At 41.0% G+C, this 16871-nt stretch overlaps 1 protein-coding gene across 4 annotated transcripts in view; it reads left to right on the top strand.

Moving 5' to 3' along the window:
* Window positions 1-16871, top strand: part of LOC147728083 (broad substrate specificity ATP-binding cassette transporter ABCG2-like) — a 756857-nt gene that overhangs the window by 639018 nt on the left and 100968 nt on the right. For all 4 annotated transcript variants that reach the window (XM_086961967.1, XM_086961966.1, XM_086961968.1 and 1 more), the window contains one exon: window positions 1873-2120. In XM_086961967.1, coding sequence (XP_086818093.1) covers window positions 1873-2120 — 248 coding nt within the window. The remainder of the gene's footprint in view (window positions 1-1872; window positions 2121-16871) is intronic.

Genomic DNA, 16871 nt, shown 5'->3' with positions numbered 1-16871 from the left:
ATTGCCCTGTCCCTGGGATCCTGCTCTCAGCCTTTAAATAAGGCTCCAGTAAACCTTTCCCTATGGCATGGGTGTTTCTATTTAATAATATGTACTCTGGACCCCAATTTTCCTTAAAAATATTCGCTTCCCAAGCCATGCCTCACCATGAGGGCTACAGCTCCTTACATATAATTGGGATGTCTGTTCATCACCAACACTCGTCATTCACAAAAGCAAATTTTTCGAATTTAAACTTATCTAGTTGTTTCTGGCTGATATCCCCATCCTTTCCAAAGAACAATACCCTGGATTTCCCCATATTCTACAACCTTTACTTCTGTACTCGTTGAAACAATTGTTCCAAATTCACTCACTTGAAGCCCCAAGTCCTGACTCTTTCAATGGATTTATTTTTTTGGACACGAGCTTGATAGCAGCTTGCTGGACCGTCTTGTTTATTTGCCCTACTTGTCCCTCAGTGCCCCTCTGCCTCCCCTCACTGTCAACCTGTATCTATACAAGTATGTATAGCGGGAACCTAGCCAGAAGGCAGCAGAGCACTGTACATGGTCAAAGTCAATAAGTGATAGGGGATGTGCTGTTTTGAGGACTGGTAATGCACTGTGATGTAGTGGTCTTTAAAGAAGTGTGTCTAAAACTCTTAACTAAATTGGAGCAGTGTTGGGCTTTCCCAATAGATACCGGGATGGTGTTCCAGATCTTGAGTGCTTAGATCGAGGGACCTGCTCCCTTGATTTTGTTTGGCTATTCTTAGTATACAGTCTGATGATGTCCTGGGTGTGGCTGTTCAGGAACCCATCAGAGACAGTGAGCTTCTCTGCAAGATAAGTGTAGTTAAAGGTTGTGATAGTTTTGTAAATGATGCAGCAGATTTTGAAGATGGCGCGTTCTGAGAATAGGGACTAATAGAGTCCTTCAGGATGGGGGAAGATGTAATCGTTTTTCTTCAGGCAGTCCCTGGATGAGACGTCCTGCAGCATGTAGGGTGCGAGTGTGAAGTCTGGGAGGCCATGGAGCAGAGCCTTATTACCATCCTGAGCTTCAACCACATTACCTCAGCCATATCATACTTCATTGGTTCTCACACCAAATATATCATCGAGTTTAAGCAGGCCTGATTTTGCTACACTGCTATCATGCCTTTCAGAAAACTTCAGAATCTATGTTAGTCCCAATCAACACCAGTAATCAGAGTAGAGACCATTGCTTTCTATAAAATGTAATTTCTAAATCTGTACGTCTAAGTAAATACCAGTCTTCTCTGCTACACTTTTACCCATGTGCTGCTCACTCACCGACTAAACCCACCTACGCTACTGTGCTCTGAAAGCCCCTTTCTCATTCCTTCTGTGAGCTCCATTCCCTTCCTTTATTGTCGATGATTCCTTTCTGACATCGGTAAATTGCTTCACTCCTAGGGTGGTACGTGTGTCGGTAAACGTTGTTTTCCACCAATCCTTTTCCTGGCAGGCTATTACATTAATGGCCGCATTGTAACAACGCAGACCATTACCCCGCAAGTCATAGCAACGACTTGCATAAGGGTCAGGTGCTGGATTTAAAATCCAACACCTTCCCTACTGTTGCACGGATTGGAGTTGGAATAGTAGTGCACCCCCCCCCCCGAGCAATTTTTGTTATGACTTGCTGGGTAATTGTATGCGTTGTTAGAACGTGGTTGTTGTAACAACTGCGTTGTAATAGCCTGCAGGGAAAAGGAATGCGTTGTAAGGGGGCATATTCAAGTGTGTCCACAATAGAAAATTGATCCTGTGATATCCTCATACAAATAATGATGAGTTTGTGGGCAGCACAACAATGTGTGTGTTTAAACCCAAAATAAAATTGCTATTTCTCTTCTGTACATAGATGAAATTAAAGAACGTGATGGTGGTGACAAAACAGTTGTGGAGAAATTAGCAGAGGAATATCACAACACAGAAGACTTCAGAGAAACCAAAGCAGAGTTAGATAAGTTGACGCTGAGTGGCAAAGTGAAGACTAGTATTTTTACTAGACAGATAACGTACAGCACTTCATTCCTTCACCAGCTTAAATGGGTGTCCAAACGCACCATCAAAAACCTATTGGGCAACCCTCAGGCCTCAATAGCTCAGGTACAGTAATAACATTTCTTATCTGAAAAGCATGATCCTTGTGTTGTCTCTCTCCACTCTAAAGCTGGTTGATTCTCTGCAACAACAAATTGATGACTATAAATAAGCTGCATGACCATTTTATGATTTTGTAAATTATATAAATACTCTTTTGTATGTACTTCTCTTTTTCCATTGATTACAAAGAGGTTTGAATTAAAGGCGACTTCTGTGTTTTCACAAATATCTCCCCTTTATAGAGACCCTTATACACAAGACAAATTACAACCGTTTCAACTTTTGGTAAACCCACTCTCCTTCGAACTCAGTAGAAATTGGATGCCCTTGGAAGTAACGGTGTGGGTAGAGTAACCCACCATTTGGAATTCTCTCTCTCGCCCCCACTGCCCAGAAATGTTTTTTCCTTAGGCAAGAGCACGTTAAACATTTCTGGAACCCCTAGTCCTGGTGGCATGTTTTTTCAGAGAGTAAATTGAGTACCAAGGATGGGAGTATAGTGACCTCTGTTATTACAGATCTTAGAAATATCAGAAGTGTGTATCTCAATTTAAAATCAAGATATTATAAACAAAATGTTAGTATCCATTAAAGGAATGTTTCCTCTGACAGGTTACGGGTGAGTAGAAACACTTCATATTTGTCTAAATTAATACTAATTCCTTTAAACATTTTAATGTGCTTTTGTTCAGTAATGAAGACAGACAAAGCCCTCTCAGAGTTCCCCAAAGAGTAGAATACTTCGGCAACAAATTCATTAACTTGTTAAAATCTCAAACAAAGATAATGCCTTTAATTTTGTTTTTAATTCCTGATTTTATTGCTACTGACCCAATACAGAGAACGGTGATATTCTCAATGTGTGTCCATGATGCATACTCTTGCACTGGGTGAGTCATAACTGCATGACATCTATTTCATAGAGGTCTCATTCCGTTTTCTGTATTGTTTTCTTAATTGTCCCATCTCACTTAACAAAAAAACTTTCTCGGAGTCCAAAGACATCATGCAACCGAGAATTGTCTCCTCTGAGATTTTACAGTGAAATATAAATTATTCTTCAGATTTGTTTTATACATTTGTTGGTCCCTTACAGGGTCTGGTTGGAATAGGTTTATCAGCAGGTTGCGAAACTTGTTTTTTTTGTTTGCAATAATGTAAGTAAACATTATGGTATAAACATTGATGAAAGCAGTGGTACTGTAGGATATTCTTTCTGATCCTTGTCAGGTTTTGGAGTTATTACTGTAATTGCCTTAACCAGTAAATTGGTGATAGTTTGAGTTTTATGAAAGCCGTTCTGCAAGTTTACCAATCATTTCATTTGTAATGCTTTATAAGTTATGCAAGGGTGTGTAGAGAATCCATTGACTGTAGCGGCTCACTCTGTTCACATAGATAGGTACTAGGACTTGGACGTCAATTGAACTCTAAAAGTCTATGTATTGTGTTTTAAGTCTTAAAATCTGTAATCCCCCTACGTAGTCTCTGCTTTCCCCCTTGTTCCAAACCACAAGTGTAGAGTTTCTGTTACTGTCTTCATTTTCTATGTCTCCCCCCATGCTGATTTCCTCTTGGTCCCCATTATCCCGCCCACAGAGGCACTATTTTGTTTTTCTGTATATATATTTGCTGATAATATTTTAGCTTTATTCCCTTTTTTATGTTTGTTTTTCTAATTTAATGTTGTCCTTATGTAGTTAATCTAACACTAGTTTGGTTTGCCTCTCATTTTGGAATGGTATTGTTATTGCCTCTGAGGATTACTTTCAATTTGTCTCAGTTTGCTGACTCCGCTCATTCTAAGCAAAGAATTTCCACTCTTGTCACATATTTTCCTACAGAACACCGCCTCCTTAAGGATTCCATATTAGGTTCCGTATATTAATAAGGTTGGGCACATTGTGCATTTTTGATCTTTAAAAAAAAGAAATTTTTGGGTTACAGAGTCTTCTCTGCTACACCAAGGGGGCACTCCTCCATTTGTTGTTTAATATAATTATTTTTCTCCATGCGATGTCCAATTCACAAGAGTATCAATTGGGAAATGATCCAAAACGGTGTTGTTGCCTATGTCAGCTTCCATTGCTTTTGCCACTGATATCTGAGAAAGAAAGATACTGGCAATACTTATACAAGTCAAATGTACATGACTGCAAAAAGTATAGTTCTTGTACTTTTAATGCAGATTGCTGCAAATATCCTCTTTCCTCCATTGTGCATTTCAAATTATTACTACCTATCTTTTTCGGGAACTGCTCTATTTTTGGTCCATATAAAGCATCTTCTGCACTAAATAAGAACTTCACTCCAGCACAGTTATCCATCCGCTCTGCAAAGTCAGAAAATGTGTGGAGAAAAACCAATAGAATTATTCTTTGTGAACAAGGAGCATAGCTTTAGCAAGTGTTAGAGTACACTTGTTTAGTTGCTACTTAAGCATAATGTATCTGCACTGTGCATGTTTCTTGCATTCAACCCGGGGTATTAAGTTGGTTAACGTGCAGGAGAATGGTTTGTCTTTGCTAAGGCCTGCAGAGGCTGAGCCACCCGCGGAGAGACGTTGCAAAATTATTGAGGAGCATAGGCTTTTGTGCTACTGTGCAGTGGCTTATGTGGCAATGGGATGATGTGTTCTGAGGCAATTGTTATAATGCCATATTATGATTGGCAAGGCACATCTATCTCCTGCCAACCATGACTCCACGCCATTAGGCTCTTGCTCAGATGGAGTACAATTGGTCATAGTGGCTGTATTGCTGCAACTGGGGCTCCCTCACTTCCAGTGTCTGAATGCACGGCAAACCGTGCTATTAGTAGTATAACGTGTGATGTGCTGACATGAGACCGTGCAGACAGCAACAGTCGTCTGTAGGCAGACTTGTAAAGTGATCCTTAGCATGCTTTGAGTGTGTTATAAGCAAGCATTCATGTTCAGTGCGGGCGAAAGCAAACATTTTACCACTGGAGAACAACCAGGGAGGCTCAGTTATTGCACAGATACCCATCTAGCCAGGCCCCTGATCCCTGCCACAAAGGCCCCACTCTCCAATGCAATAGTGACCATTTTATACAGCAAAAGCATTAAAGAAAACTACTGGACAACCCTTGTCATACGCTCTTTGTTAATGTGATCTTAATGCTCTGCATGCGCTTGTCTCGTTCTCCTTGGTGAAAGTTCTTGCCCTGTTCATAACTGTTTGTGTGCTGCCGGTCTTAGACTTTGCAGTGGCCTGTTTCCAAACCTCCGACGAGCCTGGATAGTTCCATTTCTATTAATTGCTTATTGTAAATTGTGAACATCTTTCTCTTATACCGTTATTGATCAAATGTGCACTGTTTCAGTTGTTTCCTTTTGAATACATTGCCTGAAGAGAGGTCTGTGCATGTTTGTACCTTGCAATTTTAACAAGCCTTGGCAAAGCCAATGGGTCTGAATTTGGCAAGCAAGTGTGATGTGATGGTTGCTTTTTTATTTCAACTATGTGCTACAGAAATAAAAAGAAGACAAAAGAAAAATGCTGCTACCTATGAGTGGCTATCGTATGCTTACAATAAAAATGTTGAATAAAAAATAAATCTTTGAATATAATCAATATGTAACAATAAAGGTACGTCCTAGAAGGCAGGTTTAATTAAAAAGGTATACAAGCCCGTTTTTAGTTTTAATGCATATCATAAAAAATATGATTCTTATTAGTGCAAAGAAAAGTTCCTAATGGCTTTAAATTACTGTTTTGTGAACACACTATGAACGCACACATATAACTAAAATAATAGAAAAAGGAGAACAGAAAGACAAAAAAACATTGCAAGGGTAATATATTTGGTCCCAGCTCTGGAATTGGAGTGCTTTTCTTTTTAGGTGGTAATGTGATAAGGCAAAATGCTGTCACTCATAGTGCATAAAGAACCAGTGGCCGAAGTGGGCTGCTCCATTGCCCATGCTGTATGCCATGGTGTGCAGAAGCAAAATATGAATGACAGTTGAACAGACCAATGTATGAAGAAGGCAGAGCCAACGCCATTCTATCTTTTTATTTTATGTATGTATTTTATTTTTTAGGTTATGAGTCTGGCAGGACGGTGAAAGCTGTCTCTAAAACAAATCCAAAAGTGCATTGGGCCTACTGGCATTTTTTCTGTCTTTCCTTTGGTCTGTCTCTGTCCCAGAGTACAGTAAGTATTTAGAAATTAAAATGGACGGTGCCCTCACCTTCCCGAGTCAAATCAATTCACTGACTGGCTCCTATTTTGGGCTGTTACGATCCTTGAATAACTTTCAGACTTGACTATGGCAACGCACTTTACCCATGTCTTCTAGTTTACCTTCTCCATAGACTTCAAGTGGTGCAAATTGCGGCAGCTCAAATTCTTCTGAACCCCTCACAAACTCATATGACCCGGCATTTGAAAAGGTTGCACTGGCTTCCAATTAAAAAGAGGATTCTCTTTAAAACCCTGGTCCTGGTTCATAAAACCTTGCATGACAAAGGAGCAGTGTACTTGAGGAGGAGGATTTGTGCTTATGCCCCACCCAGGAATTTATGGTCAGCCCAAGGCTATTTGGCCAGAATTCCAAAAATCCAGCGGGCCAGGACTGGAAGTAGATCCTTTTCTTTTCTTGGGCCCGTGGCCTGGAATAAGCTTTCCTTGGAACTTGTTGCCACACCACAGATGTCCACCTTTAAGAAGAAATTAAAAACATGACTCTTCCAAAAAGGATGATTTGACGCTCTGCACTACCGCAATCAGCCTACAGTTAGCGCCGGGACACTCCTTGGAGTATGCTTGCTCTTTATAAATCTCAATAATCATTATCAAAGATTGAATCTTCCTTTAGAAGGCCACTGCACAGTTGTTGCACGCAGATAGTGACATCCTTCGCTTCTTAATCCGCTTTTAGATTGAACATTCTTCTATTATGTTCAGTAGTCCTTTTTTATTTGTGTTGGAGCTGGAGCATAGGTGTTGAGCCTGATCACCTTTCACACAAACTTTATGCAGTGCTCTCGTAAATGTCACTGTAGGTGGCTGCCATGTTCCCAAAAGAGTATCCTTTTATTTCTCAGCTGGCTGACAGATGCCCCTCTCTCAGTGGCCACTGGGATTGCTGGCTGTTGCTTTCCACCAAAGAGGAAAACAAAAATGCCTGGGTGTCTCATTTGTGTTCACCCTCAGCAGCCTCTAATTCACACTGAGGCTCAGCATGCATTTCCTTTTCTCAAATACATCCTGGACCATGCAGGTCTGTCCCTTGGACTGTGTTTGACTCCTATAGTTTTCTGTGTAGTCATTTTACATCCATGTGCCACTGCTGTTTCTGTATTTAGAGTCAATCAACTGCCTTCTTTTGCTTACATACAGTCCAGCCATTGGGGGCACCTGGTAATGCGTCAGAGGATCTGTGCTTTTCCATGGTAATCTGCTGCCAGTGGTGCAGGGTTTTAAATGGTGGATGAAAAAAGGGTCAGAGGAGAACCCACCGAGCAAGTCCTACCTGTCAAATATCTTGGACTTCAAGCCTAAAAGAACTTTCAATGCTTGTTTTTGAGAATGGAGACGCATACACACAAGGGAAGAGGAGAAGAGCTATAATGTTAAAACATGGAAAGAGTCTGCACATGAGTACCAAAGTCAAAGGATTAAAAAGCAGACACTTGAGATTAAAGAGACACAGAGTTGAAAATATCTAGCCACCCCATCATACACATTTCCTGATGGATACTGCTGTGTGCCCAGTTGTGTGTGGCTGGAGTTATAAATTCAATTGCCAAGGACTATCAGCTTCTTCAGCGTGTTAGCAATCTGGTTTAAGTGTCCTGCTTGCACCTCATTGGCATTTAGGAACAGATACTGGAATTAGCTAGTTATGTAGTTGGTCGGAAGCAGCACTGCTTTTCACTTTACAGAAAGGTGAGAAGGATTTTCACGGCCTTCATCTTGACCTTTTATTCATTAAAAAGTGGTTATATCTATATATGTATTGATGAATACATGTTTTTCTAGAACCTGATGGCTAATTTTATATGTTAGATGTTATGTCTTGCGTCCATTATGTGCCTACCTTTATGTAAGATTAATAATATTCCTGTTGATGGTAATGTATACACATTCAAATGACGTGCATCTCTTGACCTGATACTGTATTGGCCTATGTATATTAATTAGAATGAACTAATTACAATCCAATGTCTATTTCATTGACATTGATGAAGTTGGTGGTAATTTCTGAATTCTTGTTTCTTTTTTTAATGGAAGTATCTGAAGTCAGACCTATATGCCACCAGGATGTGAGCGAAACGTGTGACGAGCCCCGGTGCTACAAAGGCCAAAAGTAGATCCTTTGATATCATGGATATCCCCCATAATTGCTTTGTAAAAGCGTGACCTTGTGACAAGACTTACACTCTTAAGGCCTTGGAGTATTACAAGGCTAATTGCCCTGTCTCTTTTCTCACAGACTCTCGTGTGTATCTGACCTCATTAGCGCTGGACGCGGAATGCGCCCCATAAGTGCCGCACGGTTCATTACACCGCATCTGCTAATCCCCTGATATGATCCTTGTTTTCCGCTACAAGTGTTTGCTAAATTATCCTGATATTTTGTCTGCCTGGCCGGTCCCAGGCCTTCGGGTGCTAAAGCTCATGTGCTTCTCAGCTAATGCTTCACTGAGCTCTTGATGCTTTAATTTCTTTCTTTGATTTCATTTAAGGTTCTATTAATACCAAGGAAATTGTGGCATAAAGACCTACGTTTTATGTAGATTAACCCAGTAATCCCGTGTTTATCTCTTTGCCTGATACTTGCTTTCATCAAACAATGCCGGGTTTGTATGTGTGGGTAATCTTCTCCGCTTTGTAAAAGCCTTTGTTGTTGAGGTCTATAGCTCACTATTTTCAAAATATTGATGCAGATTATTAGGTCTCGTTTTTTTTTTAAAGCCAGACTGAACCTTTTTGAAATTGAACCTTTTCAATGCCATATTGAAGTCCATACATGGTAAACTGGCATATTTGCTGACAGTTCTTATTGTGAAATAGTGAAAATTAAGCACAAGCTGTAGTACCACTATCAACCTATGCCAATGGTTCCCAAACATTTGATTCCTGAGGACACCATTGAGTCACTACTGGAAGCCGGGGACCCCCATGGAATTTGTACGAATTAAATCTCAAACATTAAAACAGTAATTCGCAAAAAAATACACAAACAAGAGCACACCAGAAAAATACTCAAATTACTAAAGATTTTATTATTTTATATTAAAACAATTTGCAAAAATCTTATCATTTTAATGGGAAGGTTTGTGCTGCATCTCAGCGACAAACTTTTAAATGCTTGGTTTTATTTTGCAGACGAGGCTCCAGCTCCAGCCAGGGCTGGACTGGAAACCCAAATCAGCCCTGGCAAATGTTGTCACACCAGTCCCCGTACAATGCACACAAAGTGCAGAGTGTGAGCCTGACCACTACAAAGAATGATTTGGGGGTCTCTCCACCCACCAAAATTTGGGGGGACATTGTGCATTCTACAACACATTTGTCATTATATATTGAATTGTATTAGCTTTTAAAGCATAGTAAATGATGACCTTACTGTGCACCAGGATATAGACATTTTTATTGAGGCTCTCACTATCACCCTCCAACAGTGCCTCTCCTCTTTCTATAGCCTCTGTCACATGTATTTCATTTGTTTCATAGCACCTCTCATACCAGTATAGGGTATCAGAGCACTTTACATCACATACATACAGAGACAGTAAATCATATATGGTTAAATCAATGTATAGAAAATGTTACATAAGGCAAAGGAGACTACAAGGTGTAGGATTCCATGCCATCCATAGTGGTAGGCATTTTTTAACAGTGCTTGGTGTAGATAAGGAGAGAACGTAACACAGTAGTTAGGGTTGACTTCAATAATGAGAATGTATTTCTACCCAAACAAACCTTTTTCAGCAGCATCAGGATATTGAAAGAGTGGGAAAAACATAACTTACTAACTTGTACCATGCAGTTTGCATGCAGCTTTTTGATGGCAGTTCATAGCTCACAGTGTTAGATTACGACTGTAACTCATGAATTGCACAGCAACAAAATAATCTCTGTGACAAAAGCATTAACCCACTGAGCTATGCACATTAAATACTGTTTTTGAAATGCATGGTACACATTCTTTGCAGCAGGCATAATAAACATCTGATACAGAGCTATCGTTCCCACAGCTGACTAAATATTGAGCACCTCGATCTTTAAGTCCCATATATATCAAGTCATGTGCACAATGCCTCCGAGACCTGCTGCGGTTGGGTCCCACTGGATATCCAGAGACAAAACTTCAAAAAGCATAGAGGCAGCACCAGGGATGAAGTCACAGAACAACCAAATGTAACCTTTATCAATATTCTTTATTCTTCTTTTTATTTTGGAAATAGGACAACAGCCAACGCGTTTCGTTCCCGTTATAGGAACTTCGTCAGGGCGGATAGTATAATGGGTGGACCACATAGGATTCCAAACGATAAACAGTCAAATCAGATGGCGCCTAATCAGGTCTCATTCAGTTTTAGAAAATCCATGAAGTGAAACCAATTAAGGACCAATTTAAATGGCAGCGATGGATCACTTCGGTATATATACCGAGCAAATCGATTCGATACTCCAGACCCACGTCTGTCCAAAGATTAGAACAGTAACTTGGATGTATATCCAGAAGATGCAATATGTTTATAGATGTCCATATACGTTCAATAAGAAAATGAAGCAGTCTGCAATCATGTATAACATAATAGTTACTTGTATAAGGAGCCCATCTTCCAGCAGTGAGGAGCAGGAAAGTTGAGGGGGCTATGGTGAGCCACCAACGTTCACAATCGAGTTGGCCAAGTGTGATAAGCCTGGCGGCGTTACGCCCGTACCCGTAACATGGAAAGAGCCTCTACTTATACAAGTAACTATTGTGTTATACATGATTGCAGGCTAATTCATTTTCTTATTGAACGTACAAGGACATCTATAAACATATTGCATCTTCTGGATATTCATCCAAGTTACTGTTCTAATCTTTGGACAGACGTGGGTCTGGAGTATCGAATCGATTTGCTCTGTATATATACCGAAGTGGTCCATCGCTGCCATGAAAATTAGTCCTTAATTGGTTTCACTATATAGATTTTCTAAAATTGAATGGGACCTGATTAGGCGCCATCTAATTTGACTGTTTATCGTTTGGAATCCTATGTGGTCCACCCATTATACTATCCGCCCTGACAAAGTTCCTATAACGGGAACGAAACGCGTTGGCTGTTGTCCTATTTCAAAAATAAGAAGAATATTGATAAAGGCTACATTTGATTGTTCTGTGACTTCAACCCTGGTGCTGCCTCTACGCTTTTTGAAATAATAAACATCTGCGCCACCTTTTGGTTAGGCTGGAAGAATGGGCCGAATCCAAGTGCATTCTGGCCAATTGCCAATATGGCTTTAGAAAAGGACGAGGGACTATTGAACAATGCCTTAACCTTGAAATCTTAATAGGGAAATATACGCAGGCTAAGAAAGGCTCTCTCTATCTCTGCTTTGCAGATTTGAGTAGTGCCTTCGACATGGTGGATCATAACATCATTTGGGCGAAATTGTTAGAAAGGGGGGCACCTGAGGGCATTGTTTATTTCCTGGCACGACTCTATGCCACCCTAAGCACCAGTGTCCGTTATGGCCCTGGCGGTGAGCGCACCCCAAAGTTTAAGATCAGGCGTGGCATAAGGCAAAGGTGTGTTCTCGCCCCCCTACTCTTTACCCTCTTCATCAACGAAGTTGACTCCGTCTTAAAGATGATTGCGGCAGATGCCCCAAAAATCAATGCTCTTAAAGTTCCTGTATTACTCTACGCGGACGATGCCGTGATCTTGTCCAGGACCCCGATAGGTCTACAACGCCTGATACAGGTTCTCGCTGTTCATCAAGGATAGAAAGTTGTTGATCAATAAATCCAAAACCTACATTATGGAATGTGGAACAGGGCGAAGGAAACCTCATTCCTATTTTATCGATGGGCACAAGGTGCAAACGGTGGATACCTTTAGCTAGCTTGGCACCACATGTTCGAAGAACTGTAGTTGGACTAGTGAGCTTACCAATGTTCGGGCCAAGATGGCGAAATGCGCCGTTGGGGTGTTCATGTTTGCTACCAAATGAGGGGACAAACGGTTTAAAGACATGCTAAAAATCTATCAATTGAGATGCCTTTCCATTGCCCTCTGTGGTGCTGGGGTTTGGGGACACGTCACAGCAGGGAGCCTACAAGTGGAGGAAAATCTCTTTTTAAAGAGACTCTCCTGTGTTTGCCCAAATCAGCCTCTAACGACCTGGTGCACAGAGAGCTTGGGATCCAACATCTTTCAGATCTGATTGCCTTAAGACCATTAATGTTCAAGTTCAAGTTCAATAATTTGTATAGCGCACTACTCACCCAGAGGGTCTCAAGGCACTTGAAACTGCTATCTGGTTGAAGTAGGAGACTTCCCTAAATAGAGCCATCATAAGAGATTGTCTCTCTACCGATAACCATTTAAAGATTCCTTGGATTAAATTTGTCATCAATAGTTTTTCAGAGATTTATGGTCTCGATATAAGAGAGGATAGCTGTGTTGCTTCTATTCTGTCCAAACCCGAGATGAAGACTGCCTTCATGAGCTATAAGACAGAGAGGCGGGGGAGGGACTGTGGCAATCTCCCCACCTGTGTGCTCTATGGAAGATATTGCGAGAATGTGGGCTACCAGCTGTATTTGAGTTATGTCACCAGAGTTTCCCACCAGTTTGTCTTAACGAGACTAAGGTTTGGGATTGTGCACCACCTGGTGGCCTTCCCCTGCAACAAAAAACATCCGACTGGTCCGTGCCCATGTGACAATACTTCAGCACAAAGCACTATGCACGTTCTATTGCTGTGTAAACTTTACGGTAACTTTCGTTCAGCCTTTTTAAAACCCATTTTCATCAAGTTTGGAGTTAGAAATGTACATGATACCATGAAGTTGCTTTTTAACATGCCCTACCCTGACGTTTGTTTTTTTACCGCTACTTTCCTTCTTCATGCTATTAAGGCAAGGACTAGTATGATTTTTTAACTGTTTTTAACTATGTATTCTGTACTGAATTTTCTACCATGGTTTTTATTGATCATTGCTTATGTAATGTAAATGTATGTGCTTTTATGGACATTGTCTTCATGCTCCGAATAAAGCCTTATGAAATGAAATCTGCGCCACCTTAGAAGAGTCAAAGCTGCCACTGAACAAAACTCCCATCTTTCTCCAGCAGGTACCACCGGCGTTATTCTGACACTTTTATTGTTACCTGAAAACTGCTGATTATACAAACAACTTTAGTGTGCTTTTAAAACTGCTGCCTGCAGACCCCCTAGGAATGTGTCACGGAATCCTGGTCTACGCGGGCCACAGCTTGGGTAACACTGACCTATGCTAACGAGACTCTTGAAAATATTTCTCAGTGACCGCTCAAACCACTGTCACATAACAACATAGCACCAATTCTCACCTTTATTGACATCTCCAGTGCCATTCCCCTGACTTTATTCCAAACAGCTTCAAAATGACTCTCGACACACACATTCTCGTATGTGGGACCCCTCTTCCGCCCCATCTCCCTCTGCCAACATCAAAACAACAAAGTGCATCGTTTGTCTAAAAATCCACCTTTTCCCTTCATCCTCCTATTTGCTCAGCGCTGAACATCACATGCACGTCGTTTAATGTAGCATCTATAACAGTGGTTTTTAACCTTTTGACTTAGGTTCACCCCCACTTAATCATTGCTGGAACCCCTGAATCCCCAATGAATCATTATTGGAATCCATTGACCTCTACTGAGTCATTATTGGAATATGGGGAACCTAACTGATCATTACTGGAAGTCGGGGATCCAAGCCTAGGCTTTTTGGATTATTTGAACCTTGAAACATTCAGAGAAGGCATTGTTCAAACAAATACACAAATGATGAACAAATATAAAAAAAATATATCAAATATAATTTTTATAGGAAGGTGTGAGCGTTTCTAAGTTCAATTGAGGTCACTCATTGCCCATACTGTATTCTGTTTGATGCCCTTGCACTTCTCCCACGAATATGGATACTAACTTTATTTTTAGCTGCAGTGTCAAATTCCTTCACATTTACAAAACGTTTTAAACATTTCAATTTAATATTTTGCTCCTTTATTTCATTTTTTTATTATTTGTTAATATTATTTAATTTTCAAAGCAGTAACTGACCCTCTGAGTATGCTTCGCGGACAACCAGGGGTCTCCAGACTACGTTAAAAACCACTGATCTATAGCATTTCTTTTCAGTCCTGCCTAAAAAGGCAAGCACACAAATTATTGTTTGTATTCTTTTGTATTTGCACACATCTATGTATTTACGCACCCATACACGCACGTCAAGTTGATTACTCGATTTATGTGCTCAGCCTCCCAGCTTAATGCAAAAGACTTCATCCCCACAATGCTATTTGGTGAGCCCCCACCCTCGCCAGCTGTGACCCTTCATCCGTCCTCCCTTTCTCCAGCATTCTTGAAAGATCTGCCCATCTCAGATTTGCCCAATAAAACATCATTAAAATATCTGCCGCCCAAACACCCAGACAGGGACATCTCTCAAAAGAGCATTGTCAGGCTCAGTTTCTGAACATGGATCTTGTATATTGTGTGCCTCAGTGGTGCCCATCAATGTTTCGCGCACTGCCATATTTTCCTCTGAGTGTTGTCCATCTGTGCTTCAGCCATCGGTTTCCAAATATTTCCTGTCAGTGCTTCTCAATATTGACATGTAGGCTCTGATATCCCTACCGAAGACATTCACTGTGGTTGAACTTGAAAAGGAGATCTTTGGCCTGTAGCTTGCCGCAGCATGTCTGTCCAGTAGCTGAGATGTCTTTAAGGTTACAGTTTACAAAAGAGCGGACGGTGTCTGTTTCTGGTCTGTTGTGTTACTCGATGTGAGCACTCAGAGTACTATAGCATATATAGGAAGGCCACCTTCCTGCTGATTTTGCCATCTGTGCCAGCGGGTGTTCCCCAAGCTCAGCTGTTTTATCCTGGCTTTCTGGCGGATTGGCATGTACCCGTTTGCCCTCTGGTGGGTTGATACATTTCCAAGTGATTTTCAGGAGTGCCGAAGGGTTCACTCTCCTTGTCGTTTGTTCTTTTTTTTATTTGTTCATTTCTGGTTTTCCACCACGTTATTTGTGATTTTATTCAACTATATTTATTTTCTCACCAATCTTCTAAAACATTCCTTGCTTGAATTAGCTGCTGCAATCTAAGTGTGAATTTAGGACATTACTATCCACCTAGAGAGACCAATTTCAACTCCACATTAGTTTTATTTAAGAAGACACTCTCCTGCCTCACCTCCTCAGAGGGATAAGAAACATTTCAAAGTGGCTCTCCCCAAAAATGCAGTAATAATCTTCATGAGGGACATACCTGCAGCTCATGTAGCTTGTGCGCTGGTGTTCTTCTGTTGAACTGCTTATGTGTGAATACAGACCAGCCCACACTGTTCCCATAGCAGTCTTCCAGCGTATGCCCCATCACCTTGTATTTTGAATTGATTTACATGGGTGGCATGGGTACCAATAGATGTACTAATTTGATTTTTCTGCTGGCAGATTTCCATGAGAGAAAGCTTTTCCCGGAGTTAAAAGTAAAAACACAGAAACTACTCAATCTGTGTGCCCCAATCTATATTCATTAAATATACAGATTGAATGGCAGTCACCACAATACAGCAGTGAGTTCTAAATCTCGTGTCAGAAGAGTCGTATGTTGATGCCTCGGATGCCCCATTTTGTATTATTAATTTTAAATGGGTAAAACTTTATACCACCACAGCAAGCAGCGATGGAAATTGAGAAAGCCATTCCACACCTGCGTATCGTACTTTTTTTTGTCTGATGGAGACTTGTTCCTGCAGATTCCTCGCCCTGAGAATATCCTCCAGGTACCAGGCTGGATCTGGAAACCTTTTCCCCAGCAATAACCCTCCAGCACTGCCAGGTTGTGCCATGTGGCCTGTGCAACAATTCTGCCCACCACGGATGCTGCAGCATTGTTGTATAGGAGAAAACACAGGGGTAGTTGGAGTCAGTGCCTCGTTTTCCACAATTTATCAGTGTAGATACACAGATCTAGGTGCTTCAGTGATGACATCAACTAGTTCAAATGTCTAATAAATTGTTGGGTTAAACCCTATCAAAGATGGAGCAAGAAGATAATTTTTGGATCCACATAACATGTGCATATAGAATCTAGGTTCAGAACACAACCCCTAGGTCTGACAGTCCTGTTCATTGAGGCACCCAAGGCCAAGATTTTGTTCGGCTACAATCTGCTGAGATACAGAAAAGTGATCCCCTTCAGATATTTCTCTCGACGAGAATGATCTCCCCAAAAAATCTTCATTTAAAGAATTCAAAAAATACCATAGGAAGTAGCAATCCCCTTTTTCAGCTGAAAAACGATCTAATTCCTGTGACCGTTTGGGCTCTCTACCCCTGGTGGTAGGCTCTTCCTTGCCCATTTCAACATTGAAATCGCATCTTTGACCTATCTAAAGGATTCCCTTTAGGCAAGCCATCCGGGACACAGCGGCTTTGAAGGCCTTTCCACACCACAAGTCCAGGACATTCAGGCTGCGATTCCGATGTTTTGGGCACAAACT

Source organism: Lissotriton vulgaris, chromosome 3_1, assembly GCF_964263255.1.
Source record: "Lissotriton vulgaris chromosome 3_1, aLisVul1.2, whole genome shotgun sequence".
NCBI lineage: Eukaryota > Metazoa > Chordata > Amphibia > Caudata > Salamandridae > Lissotriton > Lissotriton vulgaris.
This window is presented reverse-complemented; position numbering and strand designations above follow the sequence as displayed.